This window comes from Dermacentor silvarum, chromosome 6 (assembly GCF_013339745.2).
Source record: "Dermacentor silvarum isolate Dsil-2018 chromosome 6, BIME_Dsil_1.4, whole genome shotgun sequence".
NCBI lineage: Eukaryota > Metazoa > Arthropoda > Arachnida > Ixodida > Ixodidae > Dermacentor > Dermacentor silvarum.
The window spans coordinates 4,305,107-4,322,134 of NC_051159.1; the positions used below are offsets into that span (position 1 = coordinate 4,305,107).

The following is a 17,028-nucleotide window of genomic DNA, read 5'->3' on the forward strand; positions in this document are numbered from 1 at the left end:
TAAGCTTAATAATTCAGTAAGTAAGAAAACAATTCTTTTTTAAAAGTACCAAGTGATGAAGAGTGTTTGAGATAAGTTGGCAGAGTGTTCCAAATAAATAAAGCAGAAAAATATGCGGTATGTCGGCTATAATTAGTCCGTAGTGCAGGTAGTAAAAATTTCCATTTGACTAAAATCTAGTAGGATTAGTGTTAAGATCAACAGTAATTTTAAATTTAATTATGGGGTTTTTACGTGCCAAAACCATGATCTGATTATGAGGCACGCCGTAGTGGGGGACTCCGGAAATTTGAACCACCTGGGGTTCTTTAACGTGCACCTAAATCTAAGTACACGGGTGTTTTCGCATTTCGCCCCCATCTAAATGCGGCCGCCGTGGCCGGGATTCGATCCCGCGACCTCGTGCTCAGCAGCCCAACACCATAGCCACTGAGCAACCACAGAGGGTTTAGATCAACAGTACGAAATACACTTGATGGTATAAGATGATTCAATGACTTCAATAGGATAATGGTGAGATGGTACTTAAATAGACTAGCAATCGAGAGTATATGAAAAGTACGAAGCAACGAAGGGGCACTGCAGCGATACGAACTGAACGTTATTATTCTAAAGGCTTGGTTTTGTATGTGCTGTATAAATGAGTTAGCTAAGTATTGTCCCATGTCGTGATACAATATAGTAAACGTGACTGCGAGTCAAGGCATAGTATAGTGTAATTAAGGTCGGAGTGTTAAAATGATGACGTGCTCTGATTAAGATTCTGATGCCATGGGACACCACATGTCACCACATTGACACTACATTGGACACCACATTGGACACCGCATGTCTAGTATTGCGAAATATAAGACACTAAAGAAATGTTGTTACTGGGGGGCTTAGTGCACGGTTCAAAAAGTAAGTCCAATACTGCGTGAGCGTACTTTACTGCCAGAATTTAGAAAAAAAAATCGCCAACAATAAGCAAATTCGCTACCGGTGCCAACGAAAGCTTGGCTTACGCGAAGAATTACCCGTGATGAGCGAATTTGTTTGTTTGTTTGTTTTTTCTTGTAACGTATCCGCATTCCCGAGCATGCCTTTTTCCGTAGTTTATTTCGTTTATGGACAGCGTACATTGTATTTATCTGGTACTCAGTATACTATCATTGTGACTCTACCAGCCGTGGTGGTGTAGTGGCTTTAGTGTTGCGCTGCTAAGCCCGAGTGTGCGGGCTCGAATCCCGACCGCGGCGCCTGCATGTCGATGAGGGCAAAATCCAAGAACGTCCGTGTACCATGAATTAGGTTCACGTTAAAAAAACTAGGTCGTCAAAATAATCCGGAGTCCCCCACTACGGCGCGCCTCATATACATATCGTCGTTCTGGCACGTAATACCGCAAAATTTTTTAAAATTTTAGCTCTGTCAGCATGTCCCACAACTCCACTGAACAAGTCTCGCAGCTTTTAGCATTACGTATTAGCCTATGAAATAAAAGTGCAAATACACCGGCGACGAAATTATTTCGCATTAATATGGGACTTTCACAGCGTTGGTGGGGAACGGTCATGATTCGCCGATTATCAGAAAATACTTTTTATTTTTATTTTGGCGAAGGTCTTTCTTTCCCAGTTTCTTCAAATGTAGAAAATGCTTAATAAATTGCAGACAAGAAATTTTGCCAGACCATTTGTTCACAGGGCCAATTCTTCGCCAATTGCAGTCTTCATGGTCCCTTAAAAATATTGCTGACAAAATCTTTCTTCGGAATTACTATACGCGTGGCTATGTGTACTCGTACGTTACTTCAACGTGAGTTGGCGTCATATTGTTTGGGGTGAGTACGTGAAAGCATCTACGGTACGCATTTCTGAGAGATTTTTGTGTGACATAGTCACGGACAAGTTCTTCCGGTTCTCCATGGATATTTGACGGGCTGCTTCTGAGGGCATGTGATCTTCCGAACCACTTTTCCTGTCTGTCTTCCGCCCATGACGTGATCGCAGTCGTGTGTGCACCTAATGAACGCCTGGAAGTTCAAGTGCGCTGCTCCGTGTAGCCTGAACCATCTCGGCGCACGCTCGTATCGCCGAATCATCGCTCGATGCGAGTTTGGCGGGTATTACCCACGCTCTGTGCCTACCGGCTTCAGCAGCGTGAGGTAGCCCGCGAGCTAAGGTCAACCGACCGCTGTGCACAGGTGTGGCGTGTATTTTGGCAGGCTTCCCAGCCAATCGCTGCTGCAGCCAAGGACGCTTCTCCGCCGCCGCCGAGAGGCTTTGCTCTTTAGATCTGTTTATCGACGCCCTCTCCACATTCGGCTAGATGCCTTTCCAGATCGCTCTTCTGAGGAGTTTGCAGGCTCTCTCAGCGATGTCGTTTGCGCCGCTTTGTTTATTCTCGCCAGTTCCTCTCGCAGGTGGGAGGGCAGACTTGCAGTCGATTGGAACCGCGTCTTAAGAATTGGCAGCGAGACGTGATTCCTCTCGTTGGTACCCAGACTGGTCTGCCGGTCTACCTCATTGGGCGACAGAACAGACTCAAGGATGTGCGCCGTTCCTCGTTGCGTGCAAGCAGTGAGCGTGCCTTTCGAAGCATAGTGTGTCAATAAGATTACAAGAGACAAGTATGGCACCGCAAATCGCTCAGTCAAAACGAGAATCATCATATACTACATGCGTTTGACGACATTTTGGCCTGATGGCAGAATGGATCTTCCTTGGTTGCTTTTTTTTTCATATGTGTACTGGGCTAGCCTCAAATCGCAAATTTTTTTATTGACTATTTTTTTATTGAGACAGAGAGAGACACAGATAGATTCAAATTTACGTAGATCAACATTCAAACATACATCGCCGCATGAGGAGGGAGCTCTATGTCTGGCAAGGCTCACCCTCCTGGTGACAAACACTGCACTTGAGACTCGAACAAACTACCTTTCATGGCAGCATTACAATCACGCAGAAATAGAATATTGTAACCAACAGTTACGACAACAGCTTCTAAGAAAACTGGTTTACTGAGGGCGAACCTGTGCCCGTTGACTCAAGAGACTCAACCCTCAATCAAAGGTCCTTCGAGCGTCGCTTCTTAGGACGTCGCCGCCCGTCACGTGCCATTCCTCCGATTCTCGATCACAAGCCGCCGGCGGTCTGTCAGCACGTGGCGTGGCCACGTGCGGCGCAGCGTTTCCTTACGGTGCCTTGCCTGACGCTTATGTTGTGGCGGTTCTTTGGAACACAGCTATGATGCGGCGAGCGTCTTTTCGTTCTCGTTATGCTGGCAGCAATATTAATAATTGTGTGGCACATATAAATAATCCAAAATGATAACCAGTATTGAATTACAGCTGGAAAACATAAGAAAACAAAACAGCACAGAGAGTACGCAAGAATAAACAGCCACTAATAGGTCAAAGCATTGAGATATAACGTAAGTAATAGGTCAATAACTTTTCTTCTTGCAGTGCTGTACTCGGGAACTCGTGTATTACATTTTCAATTGCTTTCTTTTCCTTCAAGAAAGATATAATGGAATGTTCGAAAGTTGTAAGTTTAAACCTCGGGAGTCCGGCGAGTTTGTTACCGGAGTTCATAGATCAGTCAAGTTACCGGAGATCAGGCATTGATCAGTCAAGACACAATAAATAATAATAATAATAATAATAATAATAATAATAATAATAATAATAATAATAATAATAATAATAATAATAATAATAATAATAATAATAATAATAATAATAATAAGGCAATATTTATGTCCACTACAGGAAGAAGGCCTCTCCCAGTGATCTCCAATTACCCCTGTCTTGCGCTAGCTGATTCCAATTTGCACCTGCAAATTTCCTAATTTCATTACCACACCCAATTTCCCGCCGTCCTCGACTGCGCTTCCCTTCGCTTGGCACACATCTTGTAACTGTAATACTCCACCGGTTATCTGCCCTACGCATTACATTGACTGTCCAGCTCCATTTTTTTTCTCTCAATGTCAACTAGAATATCGGCTATCCCCGTTTGCTCTCTGATCCACGCCGCTATCTTCCTTTCTTTTAACGTTACGCCTAACATTTTTCGTTCCGTCGCTCTTTGCGCGTTCCCTTACTTGCTCCGAGCTTCTTTGTTAATCTCCAAGTTCCTGCCCTGTATGTTAGCACGGTAGAATGCAATAATTTCACACTTTTCTTTCCAAAGTTTGTGGTAAGCGTACAATCATGATTTCGTATTACGTATGCACTCCAACCTATTTTATTCTTCTGCAAGTTTCCTTCTCGTGATTAGGGTCCCCTGTGAGTATAATGAAAATGCATTTGTTTCAGTAGAGATGGTAGCAGGTATGCTGGCATTTCGTAATAGAGCAGTACAGTTGACATACGTGAATATCTTGGAAAATATCTACAAAGATTCCAGAGCTAAATTGCTTCTCCAGAAGGACAGTAGAAAATTACCTATCAAGAAAGGGGTCAGGCAAGGAGGTACAATTTCCCCTGTCGGAGATTAGCAGCAGACGACGAAGAAATCGAATGGAACGTGGGCTGCTGCCTCCGCACCTGGCGCCAAAGAGAGCACGCATCGTTATCATCATCATGATACCCTTTGTGTTCGTCTCTCGCCATTAAAGGTTTCGTTGAGTGTATCGCAGCTCCGTCTTTTCTGGCGACGCGACCGAGTGGCCGGCGTTCCGCAACATAAGGTGCCGAAACCCACGGACAACGAGCGGATCCCAACGACGTGGACAACGAGCGCCGGTGCCCGCGAGTTTCTTCTAGAAACTGCAGCCGGAGCAACCTGATCCTCATCGGAACCACACCCAGGGAATCAACGCGCGTAACCGGCTACCTTACGAGCAAGTAAGCCGCAATCCTAAAGAAACATGGACCGCCTGAAAGCTAAACGCTCTGCTAGACGAACCCAAACAACGAAAATCAAAAATGAGGCGACGACGCTGCTGGAGAGCGGCTGCAACGACCGAACGGCGTTCAGGAAGGTTATTGACAAACTCGTCGCCAGCCGTGACGAGCTTCAAACGATAAATGCCGAGCTTGAGGACGTGATTGCCATCGAGGATCTTGAAAGAGAGTACGAGTCTGCAGCGCATTATGACGACCAGACGCTTGAGACCCTGACACGCCTCCGGGCGCGACTAGAAGATCTCAGCGTCGGCAGCACGGTGCTGACTCCTCCTTCGACGACGCTCAATACGTCACCTACCCCAACGACAGCTGCGTCACAGAGCTTCGCACCTCGTCTCCCAACGCTGACCATCAAGCCTTTCTATGGGGACGTGAGTCAACGGACGTCGTTTTGGGAGCAATTCAACGGCGTTGTCCATGCGAATAAAGCTCTCTGCACGACTGATAAATTCTACAACCTCCGCAACTACCTGGTAGGGGAAGCAGCCGCTGCCATTGCCGGATTACCAACGACGGAAGCGTGTTATGAGAGTGCCATTGATCTGGTAAAGCAGAGGTTGGGGGACAGGAGCCGGATTGTACAGCATCACTTCAGAGCGCTCCGCGAACTGCAGCCCGTGACGTCTACATCGGCTACGGAGGTGTTGCGCATGCTATACGACGGAGTCCAGCAGAATGTCCGCTGCCTCAACGTCCTAGAAGTTCCAAATAGCAGTTTTGCGACGATGCTCTACGACGTTCTGCTTCAATCCCTGCCATAAGAAATCGTCGTGGTGTTCCACCGCCATAGCCGTCTCCAGGATGACGCACAAGGCACGGCATCTTCTGCTTCAGGGGAGGCAACCCCAACGTCTTGCAAGAAACTCGAGCATCTCTTGCGATATACACACATAGAGCTCGAAACAAGAGAGCAGTGTGCTCCATCGACATCCTCCTTCAAAGGCGAGGGATCCCACAGAAAGCATGTGCCATCGTCATCAGTCCTGCATGCATCGGAAGAATCGAAACAAATCCGCAACGAATGTTTCTTTTGCAAATCCAGAAGGCATGCAACCGAGGTATGCAGCGTTACCTTGACCATATCAGAGAAAAAGAACCGGCTAGCTAAAGCTATGCGGTGCTACCGATGTACTATAAAGGGCCACCGCGCAAACAAGTGCCGGCGGAAGGTGGTGTGCGCGGCATGCAAAGGCAGGCATGCTTCAACGATGTGCGACCCAGTTTTTCGAGCGACAAGGGGCGAGAAATCACATAACGTCGTATCTGATGCTACCAAGCCAATGAAGGCAGAGAGTCCGCGGTCGACTGCCGTTACAAGCTGTAAACTTGACGATGCCATTAATTTACAGACTTTTCGTTCTTGGATCGTCGGTTCCAACGAGACATCTTATATCAGAGGCATCTTCGACGGAGGCAGTCAACGCACGTTCAGTAAGGAAGACCTGGTGGCGCGGTTGCGACTAAAAATCATTAGAGAGACATGCCTAGCGGTGAACTCGTTTGCGTCAGACGCTCCTTCTCGTGTGAGAAATTGCAATGTCGTCGAAGTTCGTCTACGTAGTCAATTTGATGACACCGAGCACATCATTGAAGCGATAGCCATGCCAGTAATTTGCCACGACATCCCTGCCACGGCTATGGAATGTTCCTTCGCAGCAAAATTACGCGAGCAAAGTTACCGCCTGGCGGACGATCGAACTGTGCCTCGAGGATGTGGCGAGAAAGGCATTAGCCTGCTCATAGGATCTGATCAGCTGTGGAACATCTTGAGCGGCGACATCATACGCAGCACGGAAGTGCAAGGATTGGTCGCTGTCAAGACTACTCTCGGCTGGACACTACAAGGTCCTACCATGAAAACGAGCTTCATAAACGGAACATCCGAAGTGATGATCTGCGTCCTCCGAGTGCAAGCTGGAGAGGTTAAAGGATCAGACCAAAGCACACTGTAGTCCTTTTGGTCGTTGGATGCTATGTGAATTGCGCCAAAAGAAGCAACTCATGAGCACGCAGACACGTTGTCTGTTTTCTAACGTAAACTTGTAAAGATTATAAAGCGGTACCAAGTAGCCATGCCTTGTAAAGAATCAGATATTGAGCTGCTACAAGACAATTACGGCGTCGCACTCAATCGTTCACGAAATCTGGTTAAGCGCATCTCGAAGCCCGAAGGATTGCTTGAGAGATACGATACAGCGACTCGTCAGTACATTGTTTCCGGACATGCTGAAGTTGTACTTGACAAGGAATTGATAGATGGCCCTGCGTACTACATGCCACACAGGGAGGTTATTCGTGAGGACTCACTCACAACCAAGCTCCGTGTGGTTTTTGATGCGTCCTCTCACGCCAAAGGAGAGAGATCTCTGAACAGTTGCCTCGAAACTGGCCCGAACCTAAACCCGGACTTACTGCAGGTTCTCCTTCGCTTCAGATAGTACCGAGTGCCCATGACAGCAGACATCGAGAAGGCGTTCCTGCAAGTGGAGATACGAAAAGAGGACCGTGAAGATTTCTATGGTTTGACAAAAGTCCTGCTGTTCCTTTCACGGAAGAAGCAGTAGAAGTTTGGCGTATGACCAGGGTACCCTTTGGATCTACAGCAAGTTCCTTCATGCTTACGGCTACTATACAGCATCACTTAAAGGCACAAGTTCATCCTGAGAAAAGGGCCGTAGCACAGCTACTTCTGAAATCCTTTTACGTCGATGACCTCTTTTTCGGAGCCAATGACTTAGAAGCAGCGGCGACTCATTACAAATGCACGAAAGAGCTGATGGATGATGCTGGCATGCCTTTAAGGAAATGGAGCTCAAGCTGTAGGCAACTAGAACGACTGTTCGACTCCGATTATGCTCTTACCCTTCTAGCCTATGAGAACACTGGGCATAAAGAGAGAGTGCTAGGGATGGGTTCGTCCAAAGCAAGAGACGCCTTCGTCTACAACCCGGAGAACATCTTTACTTTCTTGGAGAAGGCAAAAGACGCTAAGCGTTTCGTCCTTCAGACAGTGTCGAGTATATACGACCCATTAGGATTTCTCGCTCCATACGTAGTGCGAGGAAAAATGCTGTTTCAGCGGTTATGGGTTTCGAAGGTTGACTGGGATGAAGATTTTCCTGAAAAATGGCACGACTGGAGAAACGAATTGATCCATTTGTCAAAAGTCAACGTTTCCCGTCACCTCATGAGTGTAGTTACAGAACCGCGTGACCTTCAGCTACACGTTTTCGTCGATGTAAGCACAAAAGCGTACGGATCTTGTTCATACCTTCGTGTAGAAGATGTGAATGGGAGCGTGGCTAGCACTCTGATTGTCGCAAAGTCAAGGATCGCCCCACTGAAAGCTCTATCCTTTCCGCGACTAGAGCTAATGGGTGCGTTAACCGGAAGCAGGCTGTTAAAATATATAGTGGAAAGCTGCGGAGATCTCATGCCAAGAATGCAATGTTTTCTTTGGACAGACGCAACCATAGTGCTTGGCTGGTTACAGCGAGCGCCTTCGACTTTAGACGTCTTTATGAAGAACCGAATCACAGAAATTCTGTCTATTACTTCGGAATGTAGCTGGCGGCATTGTCCAGGTGTAACCAATCCTGCTGATAGACTGACCCGAGGTGTTTCCTTAAACGCACTGAATACTGAGGTAGACTGGTGGCAAGGACCAGCTTGGCTGAGTAAGGACTCAGAAAAATGGCCAGCTGTGAAGCATTCAGAACCCCAAATCAACGACATCCTAGGGATAACAGCGACAAATTCAACGACGCTTCACTCTACAGGAAATGCAGTGCAGTTAACCCCACTGCTAGAAGCCACGAAGTTTAGTTCACTGCACAAGCTTCTCCGTGTCACAGCATGGGTGCAGCGCTTTGTCTCCAACGTTCAGTGCAAGATTTAAAAAGTGGAGTCATCTGAGTTGAAGAAATATTGGCAGCTGAGAGATATTGGATCCGGCAAGTTCAAATTGAATCGTTTCCTGAGGAGAGGAGTTGGTTGCAGGCAAGGCAAGGTCCGCCAAGTAAATCATGGGTAGCACAACTACACCCATTTCTTGACGAGAACGGGCTTAATTCTACGCGTCGGAGGAAGACTACAGAGCCTCACAGACAGCCGAGACGTGAAGCATCCATTGCTACTTCCAAGTCGACATGGTTTCACTGAGCTGGTATTTGCGGATGCCCATCGTCGAGTCATGCATGGAGGAGTAACGGCGATAATACACAACGTACGCGAACGATTCTGGGTCCCAAGAGCACGACAAGCGGCAAAGAAAGCAATCAACCGATGCCTGCTATGCGTCCGCTTTCGCACGAAGCCCACTGTGACGCCGTACCCGCCGCTTCCAGTCTGCCGGGTCGAAAAGACGAAACCTTTCAACACTACAAGACTTGATTTTGCCGGAACATTGTATGCGAAGTCATCCGAGAGCTCTGACAGGAAAATGTACATCGTACTTTTCACATGTGCAGTAACAAGAGCATTGCATTTGAAACTGCTCTCGGATATGTCTTCACCGGCGTTCCTGTTGGCATTCCGGCGTTTCATTGCAAGAAGGGGACTCCCAAGTACCATTTACTCCGACAATGCCTTAACCTTTAAGAGGACGTCGCGGGTGCTACAAAAAATATGGAAAGTACTACGACAAGACGACTTCCAGGCTTACATTGCGAACCAGTGGCGCACCGATGGGGGGGGGGGGGGGGGGGGTGATTGGGGGCTGTAACCCCCCCCCCCCCCCCTGAGGCCGAGTTAACCCACCCTTTTGTATAACCCCTTTTCTGTCCTTGCGCCTTTGAGTACTGCAACTGAGATGTAAGAGGCGTAATCGTCTGCGAGTACGCAAACAGCGCATTTTTTGACAATTTCCTGTGAAGAAAGTGAAATCAGTGCTTTTTAGATGGTATTAGAAAACTGTCACCTCCCCCCCCCCCCCCCCCCCTCCTTCCTGGCAGAGATCCTGGGTGCGCTACTGTTGCGAACCAAAGAATTCAGCGGAAGTTCATCGTAGAAGCGACCCCATGGTGGGGACGCTGGTGGGAACGGTTGGTCGAAACCGTAAAAATGGCACTCCGCAAAGTTTTAGGTCGAAGTTGTCTGTGCGCAAAAGAACTTTCAACTATTATTACTGAGGTTGAAGCGGTGTTCAATTCACGACCTCTAACGTATTCTGATAATCAGGCAGGCGAGCCTGTAGCCCTCACGCCAGCGCATTTCCTAGTGGGCCAGCAACTTACGACGTTGCCAGAAGGAAAGACATTGTCAGACCTAGTAAACAACCACGATCCCAACGACTATCAGCGACGCTTTCAACATCGACAAAAAATAATGAATGACTTCTGGAAGTGATGGAAACATGAATATTTGCTGCGACTGCCATCGGCTCATCGCTCACCCACGCAGCACTCAAGAAATTTAAAGGTCGGCGACATCCCCAATGCTATTTCCTGCATTCTTAGAAGAAGTATTCAAGCTATTAGACTGGGAAGGCTTAGGAGTGAGGATCAATGACAAACCTCAACAATCTTTGGTTTGCAGATGGCACTGTCCTGTTCAACAATACTGGGGATGAATTGTAACAAATGATTGAGGACCTTAACTGAGAAATTGTATTAGTGTTGCTGAAGATTATTATTCGGAAGGCTAAGGCAATGTTCAATAGCCTGGCAAGCATACAAGACTTCACGATCGCCAGTCAGCCTCTAAAGCCGGTGCAGGAGTACGTTTATCTGGCTCGATTACAATAAAGAATTGGCGTTGCTAAACCTGAATAATGATCGCTAAGTAACGTTTCCTTTGCCTAATTATATTATTGTTCTGCATGATTCCTTTTGTTTGTAATATTCTTAAAACCATTGAATGCTAGAAATTAGATGTTAAGTTGGAGTGATTTTGGCACTGTTCAATTAAGACTCGAAGAACAGGAGGTGAACCAGGGTTAGCGGCTTCTCGGTAATCATAGTACAAGCTCAAAAATGAATCAGCCCTATGATGTCATCCATCACCCAACGCATTTTTTGCAGTGGAACTGTCGGAACTTCACTCTCGCACATGCAGAACTCTCCTTACGTCAACACCGTAACCGAATTCCAGTGATCCTCCTTCAAGAAATGGACGCCCCACCAACACTGCAGTTGACTGGCTACAACAAATACTTCCAACCTTGTATACCACGCAAGCTGAAGGGCCGCCACGTGGGCTCAGACCTCACCGCTAGAGGCTTAGCTGGCGTGTTCGTCGACAAACGCCTTCCGCAAGTTCAGATCGACACTCAAGATTTGGGCACACCCCACCGCGAGATCGTTCTAGTTGCTATGACATTAGAAAATTTCCGACTTACAGTTGCTTCAGTTTATATACGACCTGGTTGTCAGCCCGGAGACGACATGAGTTGGGTATCGAGTCTAAAGCAGAGATGTCCTACTAGACATATAATTATAGCTGGCGATTTCAACGCGCCACATACCCATTGGGGCTACCGAATAGACACACCGCGCGGCCGAGCAGTTATAGATGCTATGGAGAAAAGCGACTTCAACATCGCAAATGTCCTTGGAGTCTACACGAGAGCAGCGCTACATGCAGGCCAGCAAGACAGCACGCCAGATTTGACGTGGATGTCGCAAGATTTGCGCTTACGTTGGCAACGACAAGAAAATAGAGACGGGTCTGACCATCATCCCATTCTACTTAGCATAGAGAATATCAGTCGAACCTGCACAAAGACTAGACGACTTACACGACAAACTGGGACCGTTTCCGCAAGTTGTACGTGGATGGCACGGGTTCTTTCCTGGACAGACTAAAAATAGCAACGCAGAGGGCTACAAAGGCGACGCGCACGCGTTGGAAAGATCCTGCTCCGGACTTGCACAGGCTGAACCTCATAGCTTCAAGGCTTAGGGCACAACAGCAAGCCAAACGTCACCCAAAAAATGTTGAATTTCGCATCATTCATAATCGTGCAAAGGCTGCAGCCCGAAGGTACGCGAAGGAGCTACGCCGTTCGCGATGGCATCGTATATGCAGTGGACTAAACCATCGTACTAACCCTTCTCGTTAAATGGCACCTGGCATCTATGCTTGATCAACCCGCCCAAACAAAACAGCCCGCGCGCAGCATTGCCCTCAAACACGGACTATCAGAGCAAGATTTCACCACTCAACTCGTTACCCAGTTTTTCGCTCTCGCTGTTCAGACTGGAACAGTCAACGGATCAACTGTAGGGGCCCAGAATAATATCGATGCAACGCATATGCTTGATCATCTATTCACTATTGCCGAACTGTGGTACGCACTCTTGAAAATGAATTGCAGAAGTTCACCTGGACCTGACGGTTTGACATATACGACTCTCCGCAATCTCCCAGATGAAGGAATGTCAGACCTCCTCGACCTTATTAAAGAAGTATGGGAAACCAGAATTGTACCGGAAGGGTGGAAGGATTCGCTGGTCATTCCTATCCCCAAACCAGGCAAGCCAGCTAGGATAGCAACGAACCTTCGCCCTATTTCCTTAACATCACATTTGGGCTAAGTCATGGAAAAAATGCTGGCCGAAAGACTTCACTGGTTCCTCGAAGTTGAACGAAAGCTCCATCACACACAAACAGGCTTCCGTGCTCGCTTGTCGGCGCAAGACAGCCTCCTTATGATACATGACGATCTAACCTCTGAGCGCTTGCAAGGCCCTCGAATACTAGCCACCGTTGATATACATAAGGCGTTTGACAACGTAGGAGTAGATGCTATGTTGCAAGAAATGCACGCAGTAGGACTAGAAGGTCGCATAGTGACATACATCACGTCACTATTGACAAACCGCACTCTTCGAGTCAAGATAGGAGATCGATTCTCGCCGCTTCATTACATCACACATGGCCTTCCGCAAGACTCAGTTTTGTCCCCTGTACTGTTTAATATAGCCATGCACCGTCTCCCGTATCACCTCGCAAAGACAGACAGGTTGCATCACTCAATATACGCAGACGACATCACAGTATGGACCACGGGAGGGTCACTTGGTGAGCAGCAAGATGCCATCCAAGCAGCTCTAGATACAATACTGACACGTATACATGTTTATCTTTCACCGGTGGTCGCTTTCCACCGGCTAACAAATGTTAAACGTTATCGCTCGGCGCAGGACGCGCCTGTATCGGAAGTTTCTAGAACGTTATCGATGCTTCTTTCCATTGCCTGTGTTCACCGACGCTTCTGTTATCTGATTGCATGACTGACGCGAATTGTCTAGAACTTTCTGGAAGACACGCGGGCATCAGGGATTAATCTAGAACCTTCGATGACTCAGGTATAAAAGCCGACGTGTTTCGCCGCTGATCAGATTTTCGACGATCGCCGACTGTGTTCGCCGCTATCGTTGTGCTTTGAGTGTACCTTGATTTTGTGGGCACAGGTTCGCCCAATAAACAGCCAGTTTCGTCGTACACAGTTTTACGACTGTTTTCTTCAGCGTCACTACTACGTGACATCTGGTGGAGGTGCTAGTGCGTTCATGCAGCGAACGCCCCCGCAAAGCCGCGATCCAAGCCCGAAACCGGAGGACAACGCCAACGTCACCAAGGACCAGCGAGCTAGCCGTAGGCAGCAAGGACTTCTGCCGGAGTACGGACTTCTTCCCGAGAAGACCACAGCGATCAAGGCCAAGTCAACGACCTCAATGGCAGCCCCAGCGTCCCCCATCCTGCTGCAACAACCTCGGGAGCCCCCGACCTTCCGTGGATCATCGGCTGAAGACCCTGAAACCTGGCTGGAGACATACGAGCGGACCGCGACTTTCAACAAATGGAGCGACGAGGACAAGCTAAGCCATGTCTATTTTTCGTTGGATGACGCTGCTCGGACCTGGTTTGAGAACAGAGAGACCACCCTGGCTACGTGGGACCTCTTTCGTGAAAACTTCGTGAGGACCTTCACGAGTGTCGTACGAAAGGAGAGGGCAGAGGTTCTCCTAGAAACCAGAGTGCAATTGCCGAACGAGAACATCGCGATCTTCACGGAGGAGATGACTCGCCTCTTCCGCCACGCCGACCCCGACATGTCTGAAGAAAAGAAAGTTCGGTTCTTGATGCGGGGCGTCAAAGACCAACTATTCGCCGGATTGATGCGCAACCCGCCCAAGACTGTCGCCGAATTTCTTTCCGAGGCTACAACGATCGAGAAGACGCTTGAAATGCGCGTCAGGCAATACAACCGCCGTGCCCTGACCAACTACGCCGACGCTCAAGCGCTAGGCGCCGACGACCTGCGCGAGACCATCAGAGCGGTCGTTCGCGAGGAGCTGCATAAGCTCTTTCCCCGGTCGCAGCCTCACGTGGCATCTATCGCCGACGTCGTCAAAGACGAACTTCAGCGCTCACTTGGAGTTCCCGATGTGCAGCCACAATCGCCGCAACCCCAGCCGGAAGCGCTGACCTACGCCGCCGTCGCCCGTCGTCAAGGCCCCCCTCCGCGCTCGCGCCAGGGCCCCGTAACGCCGCAGTGCCGTCGTCCACCGCCGCCGCCGCCAGCACGCCCGCCCGTCGCCCAGCGCAGTTACCAGAGGAAGACGGACATTTGGCGCGCTCCCGACCACCGCCCGCTCTGCTATCACTGCGGGGAAGCCGGCCATGTCTACCGCCGATGCCCATACCGCGAAATGGGCCTACGAGGGTTCCCCGTCAACGCGCCGCGTCCCGATCGAGGTGAACGACCGCGCGACATCGCCGACTACCTCGCCGGAGCCCAGTGGCAACCACGACGATCCTCACGCTCGCCGTCACCAGGCCGCTACATCTCGCCGCATCGCCGTCAGTACAACGGTCCCACCCGGGGCCGATCTCCCAGCCCTTACCCGGGAAACTAAAGGCAGCAACCGATGGAGGTGCGGTTGCTGTACGACGCAATGCCGAAGATCCTCCGACGCCGCCGACGACGACGATTCGCGATTCATCACGACGAGATATCAGCACGCCGCCTAGCAACAGCCTTGACAACACTTCGCCGCCGAAAGAAGACCTTCCGACGCGACGTAGCAGCAGCAGAGCAAGCCGACGCAGCCGTGATCCGACGCCACGAATTAACCGCAACGCCAGACGCCGGTCTACCGATCTAGACGTGCTCATCGATGGCCATAACGTCACCGCTCTCGTCGACACTGGAGCCGACTATTCCGTCTTCAGTGGCCCGTTCGCCGCCAAGTTGAAGAAGGTGAAAACAGCCTGGCAAGGACCCGATATCCGAACAGCGGGAGGCCACCTAATAACGCCGACTGGAATCTGCACAGCACGAGTCACGGTAAACAACCGCACTTACCCGGCGAGCTTCGTAATCCTGCAGCACTGCTCCAGGGATGTCATCCTAGGCATGGACTTTCTAAATCAACACGGTGCAGTCATCGACTTAAGGTCCAAGTCGATAACGCTTTCAACGCACAACGCGATACCACCGGATACAAGCATAAGTTACCATGCCTTGAATGTGCTTGAAGAACAAGTCACCGTTCCGCCTCGCTCCAGCGTAATGATTTCCGTCGGTACCGTAGTGCCTGTAGACATGGAGGGCGTCATCGAGGGCGATCATCACTTACTGCTCGACCGTGAAATTTGCGTCGCTAGAGGCATAGCTGAGCTACGTGCAGGGAAAGCAAGGGTGATGCTCACGAACTTCAGCCCCGAATTCAAGCACATTAACAAAGGCACCACGGTCGCCTACATCGACGAAATAGTACAAGCCAGCAGTGCGTTCGCCTTCACGGATTGCAGTGCACCTGCAACGACGACTATAGTACCTGAACCAACTTTCGACGTCAATCAGAACCTTCCCAGGCACAAGAAAGAACAACTAAAGGCTCTGCTCCTGCAATACGAGGACTGCTTCTCGTCGTCGTCAAAAGTTCGACAAACCCCTGTCGCCAAGCACCGCATCATAACCGACGAAGATGTCCGGCCACTCCGTCAGAGCCCGTACCGAGTTTCGGCGCGCGAACGCGAGGCCATAAGGCAACAAGTCGACGAAATGCTACGCGACGACATCATCCAGCCGTCGAAGAGTCCGTGGGCGTCCCCCGTGGTGTTAGTGAAGAAGAAGGATGGAACCCTACGTTTCTGCGTCGATTATCGTCGCCTCAACAAGATCACGAAGAAGGACGTATACCCCCTCCCACGGATTGACGACGCCTTGGATCGACTCTACAACGCAAAGTATTTTTCGTCGATGGACCTCAAAACCGGCTACTGGCAAATCGAAGTCGACGAGAGGGACCGGGAGAAGACTGCGTTTATAACACCAGACGGACTGTTCGAGTTCAAAGTCATGCCGTTTGGTCTTTGCTCGGCGCCTGCCACTTTCCAACGTGTCATGGATACAGTACTGGCAGGCTTGAAGTGGCAGACTTGCCTCGTCTATTTGGACGACGTCGTTGTGTTTGCCTCAAGCTTCGAGGAACACCTCCGGCGCCTTGAAACAGTTCTTCAAGCAATCAAGACCTCCGGACTCACGTTGAAGCCAGAAAAGTGCCGCTTCGCATATGAGGAGCTCTTGTTTTTGGGCCATGTCATCAACAAGTCTGGAGTGCGCCCCGACCCTCAGAAAACTGCGGCCATCTCCAACTTTCCTCCGCCCGCTGACAAGAAGGCAGTGCGTAGATTTCTTGGACTGTGCGCCTATTACAGGCGCTTCGTCAAGAATTTTTCACGGATCGCTGAGCCACTGACGTATCTCACGAAGGCCGACGTCGAGTTCAAGTGGGAGACGCCGCAAGTCGAAGCATTTGAAGAACTGAAGCGACGCCTGCAATCGCCGCCAATACTTGCGCATTTCGACGAAAATGCCGATACCGAAGTCCACACCGACGCAAGCAGCGTAGGTCTCGGCGCCGTGCTTGTGCAGAGGACTGACGGACTAGAAAGGGTTGTAAGTTACGCTAGCCGGTCGCTATCGAAGGCGGAAGCAAATTATTCCACAACAGAAAAGGAGTGCCTCGCCATCATCTGGGCTACATCAAAGTTTCGCCCCTACCTCTATGGCAGGCCCTTTAAAGTTGTAAGCGACCACCACGCCTTATGTTGGCTAGCTAACTTGAAGGATCCTTCAGGTCGCCTCGCACGATGGAGCCTGAGACTTCAAGCAT

General features: G+C 49.5%; 1 protein-coding gene across 1 annotated transcript; it reads left to right on the plus strand.

The window, feature by feature from the left end:
* The first annotated feature begins 4,860 nt into the window (after window positions 1-4,860).
* LOC119455966 (uncharacterized) lies at window positions 4,861-5,661 on the plus strand. Its single transcript, XM_037717520.1, has one exon. The coding sequence runs from the start codon at window positions 4,861-4,863 to the stop codon at window positions 5,659-5,661; it is 801 nt and encodes a 266-aa protein (XP_037573448.1).
* Window positions 5,662-17,028: the final 11,367 nt, after the last annotated feature.

Coding starts and splice junctions, on each gene's coding strand:
- LOC119455966 (XM_037717520.1), top strand. CDS start 4,861: ATGGACCGCCTGAAAGCTAAACGCTCTGCTAGACGAACCCAAACAACG.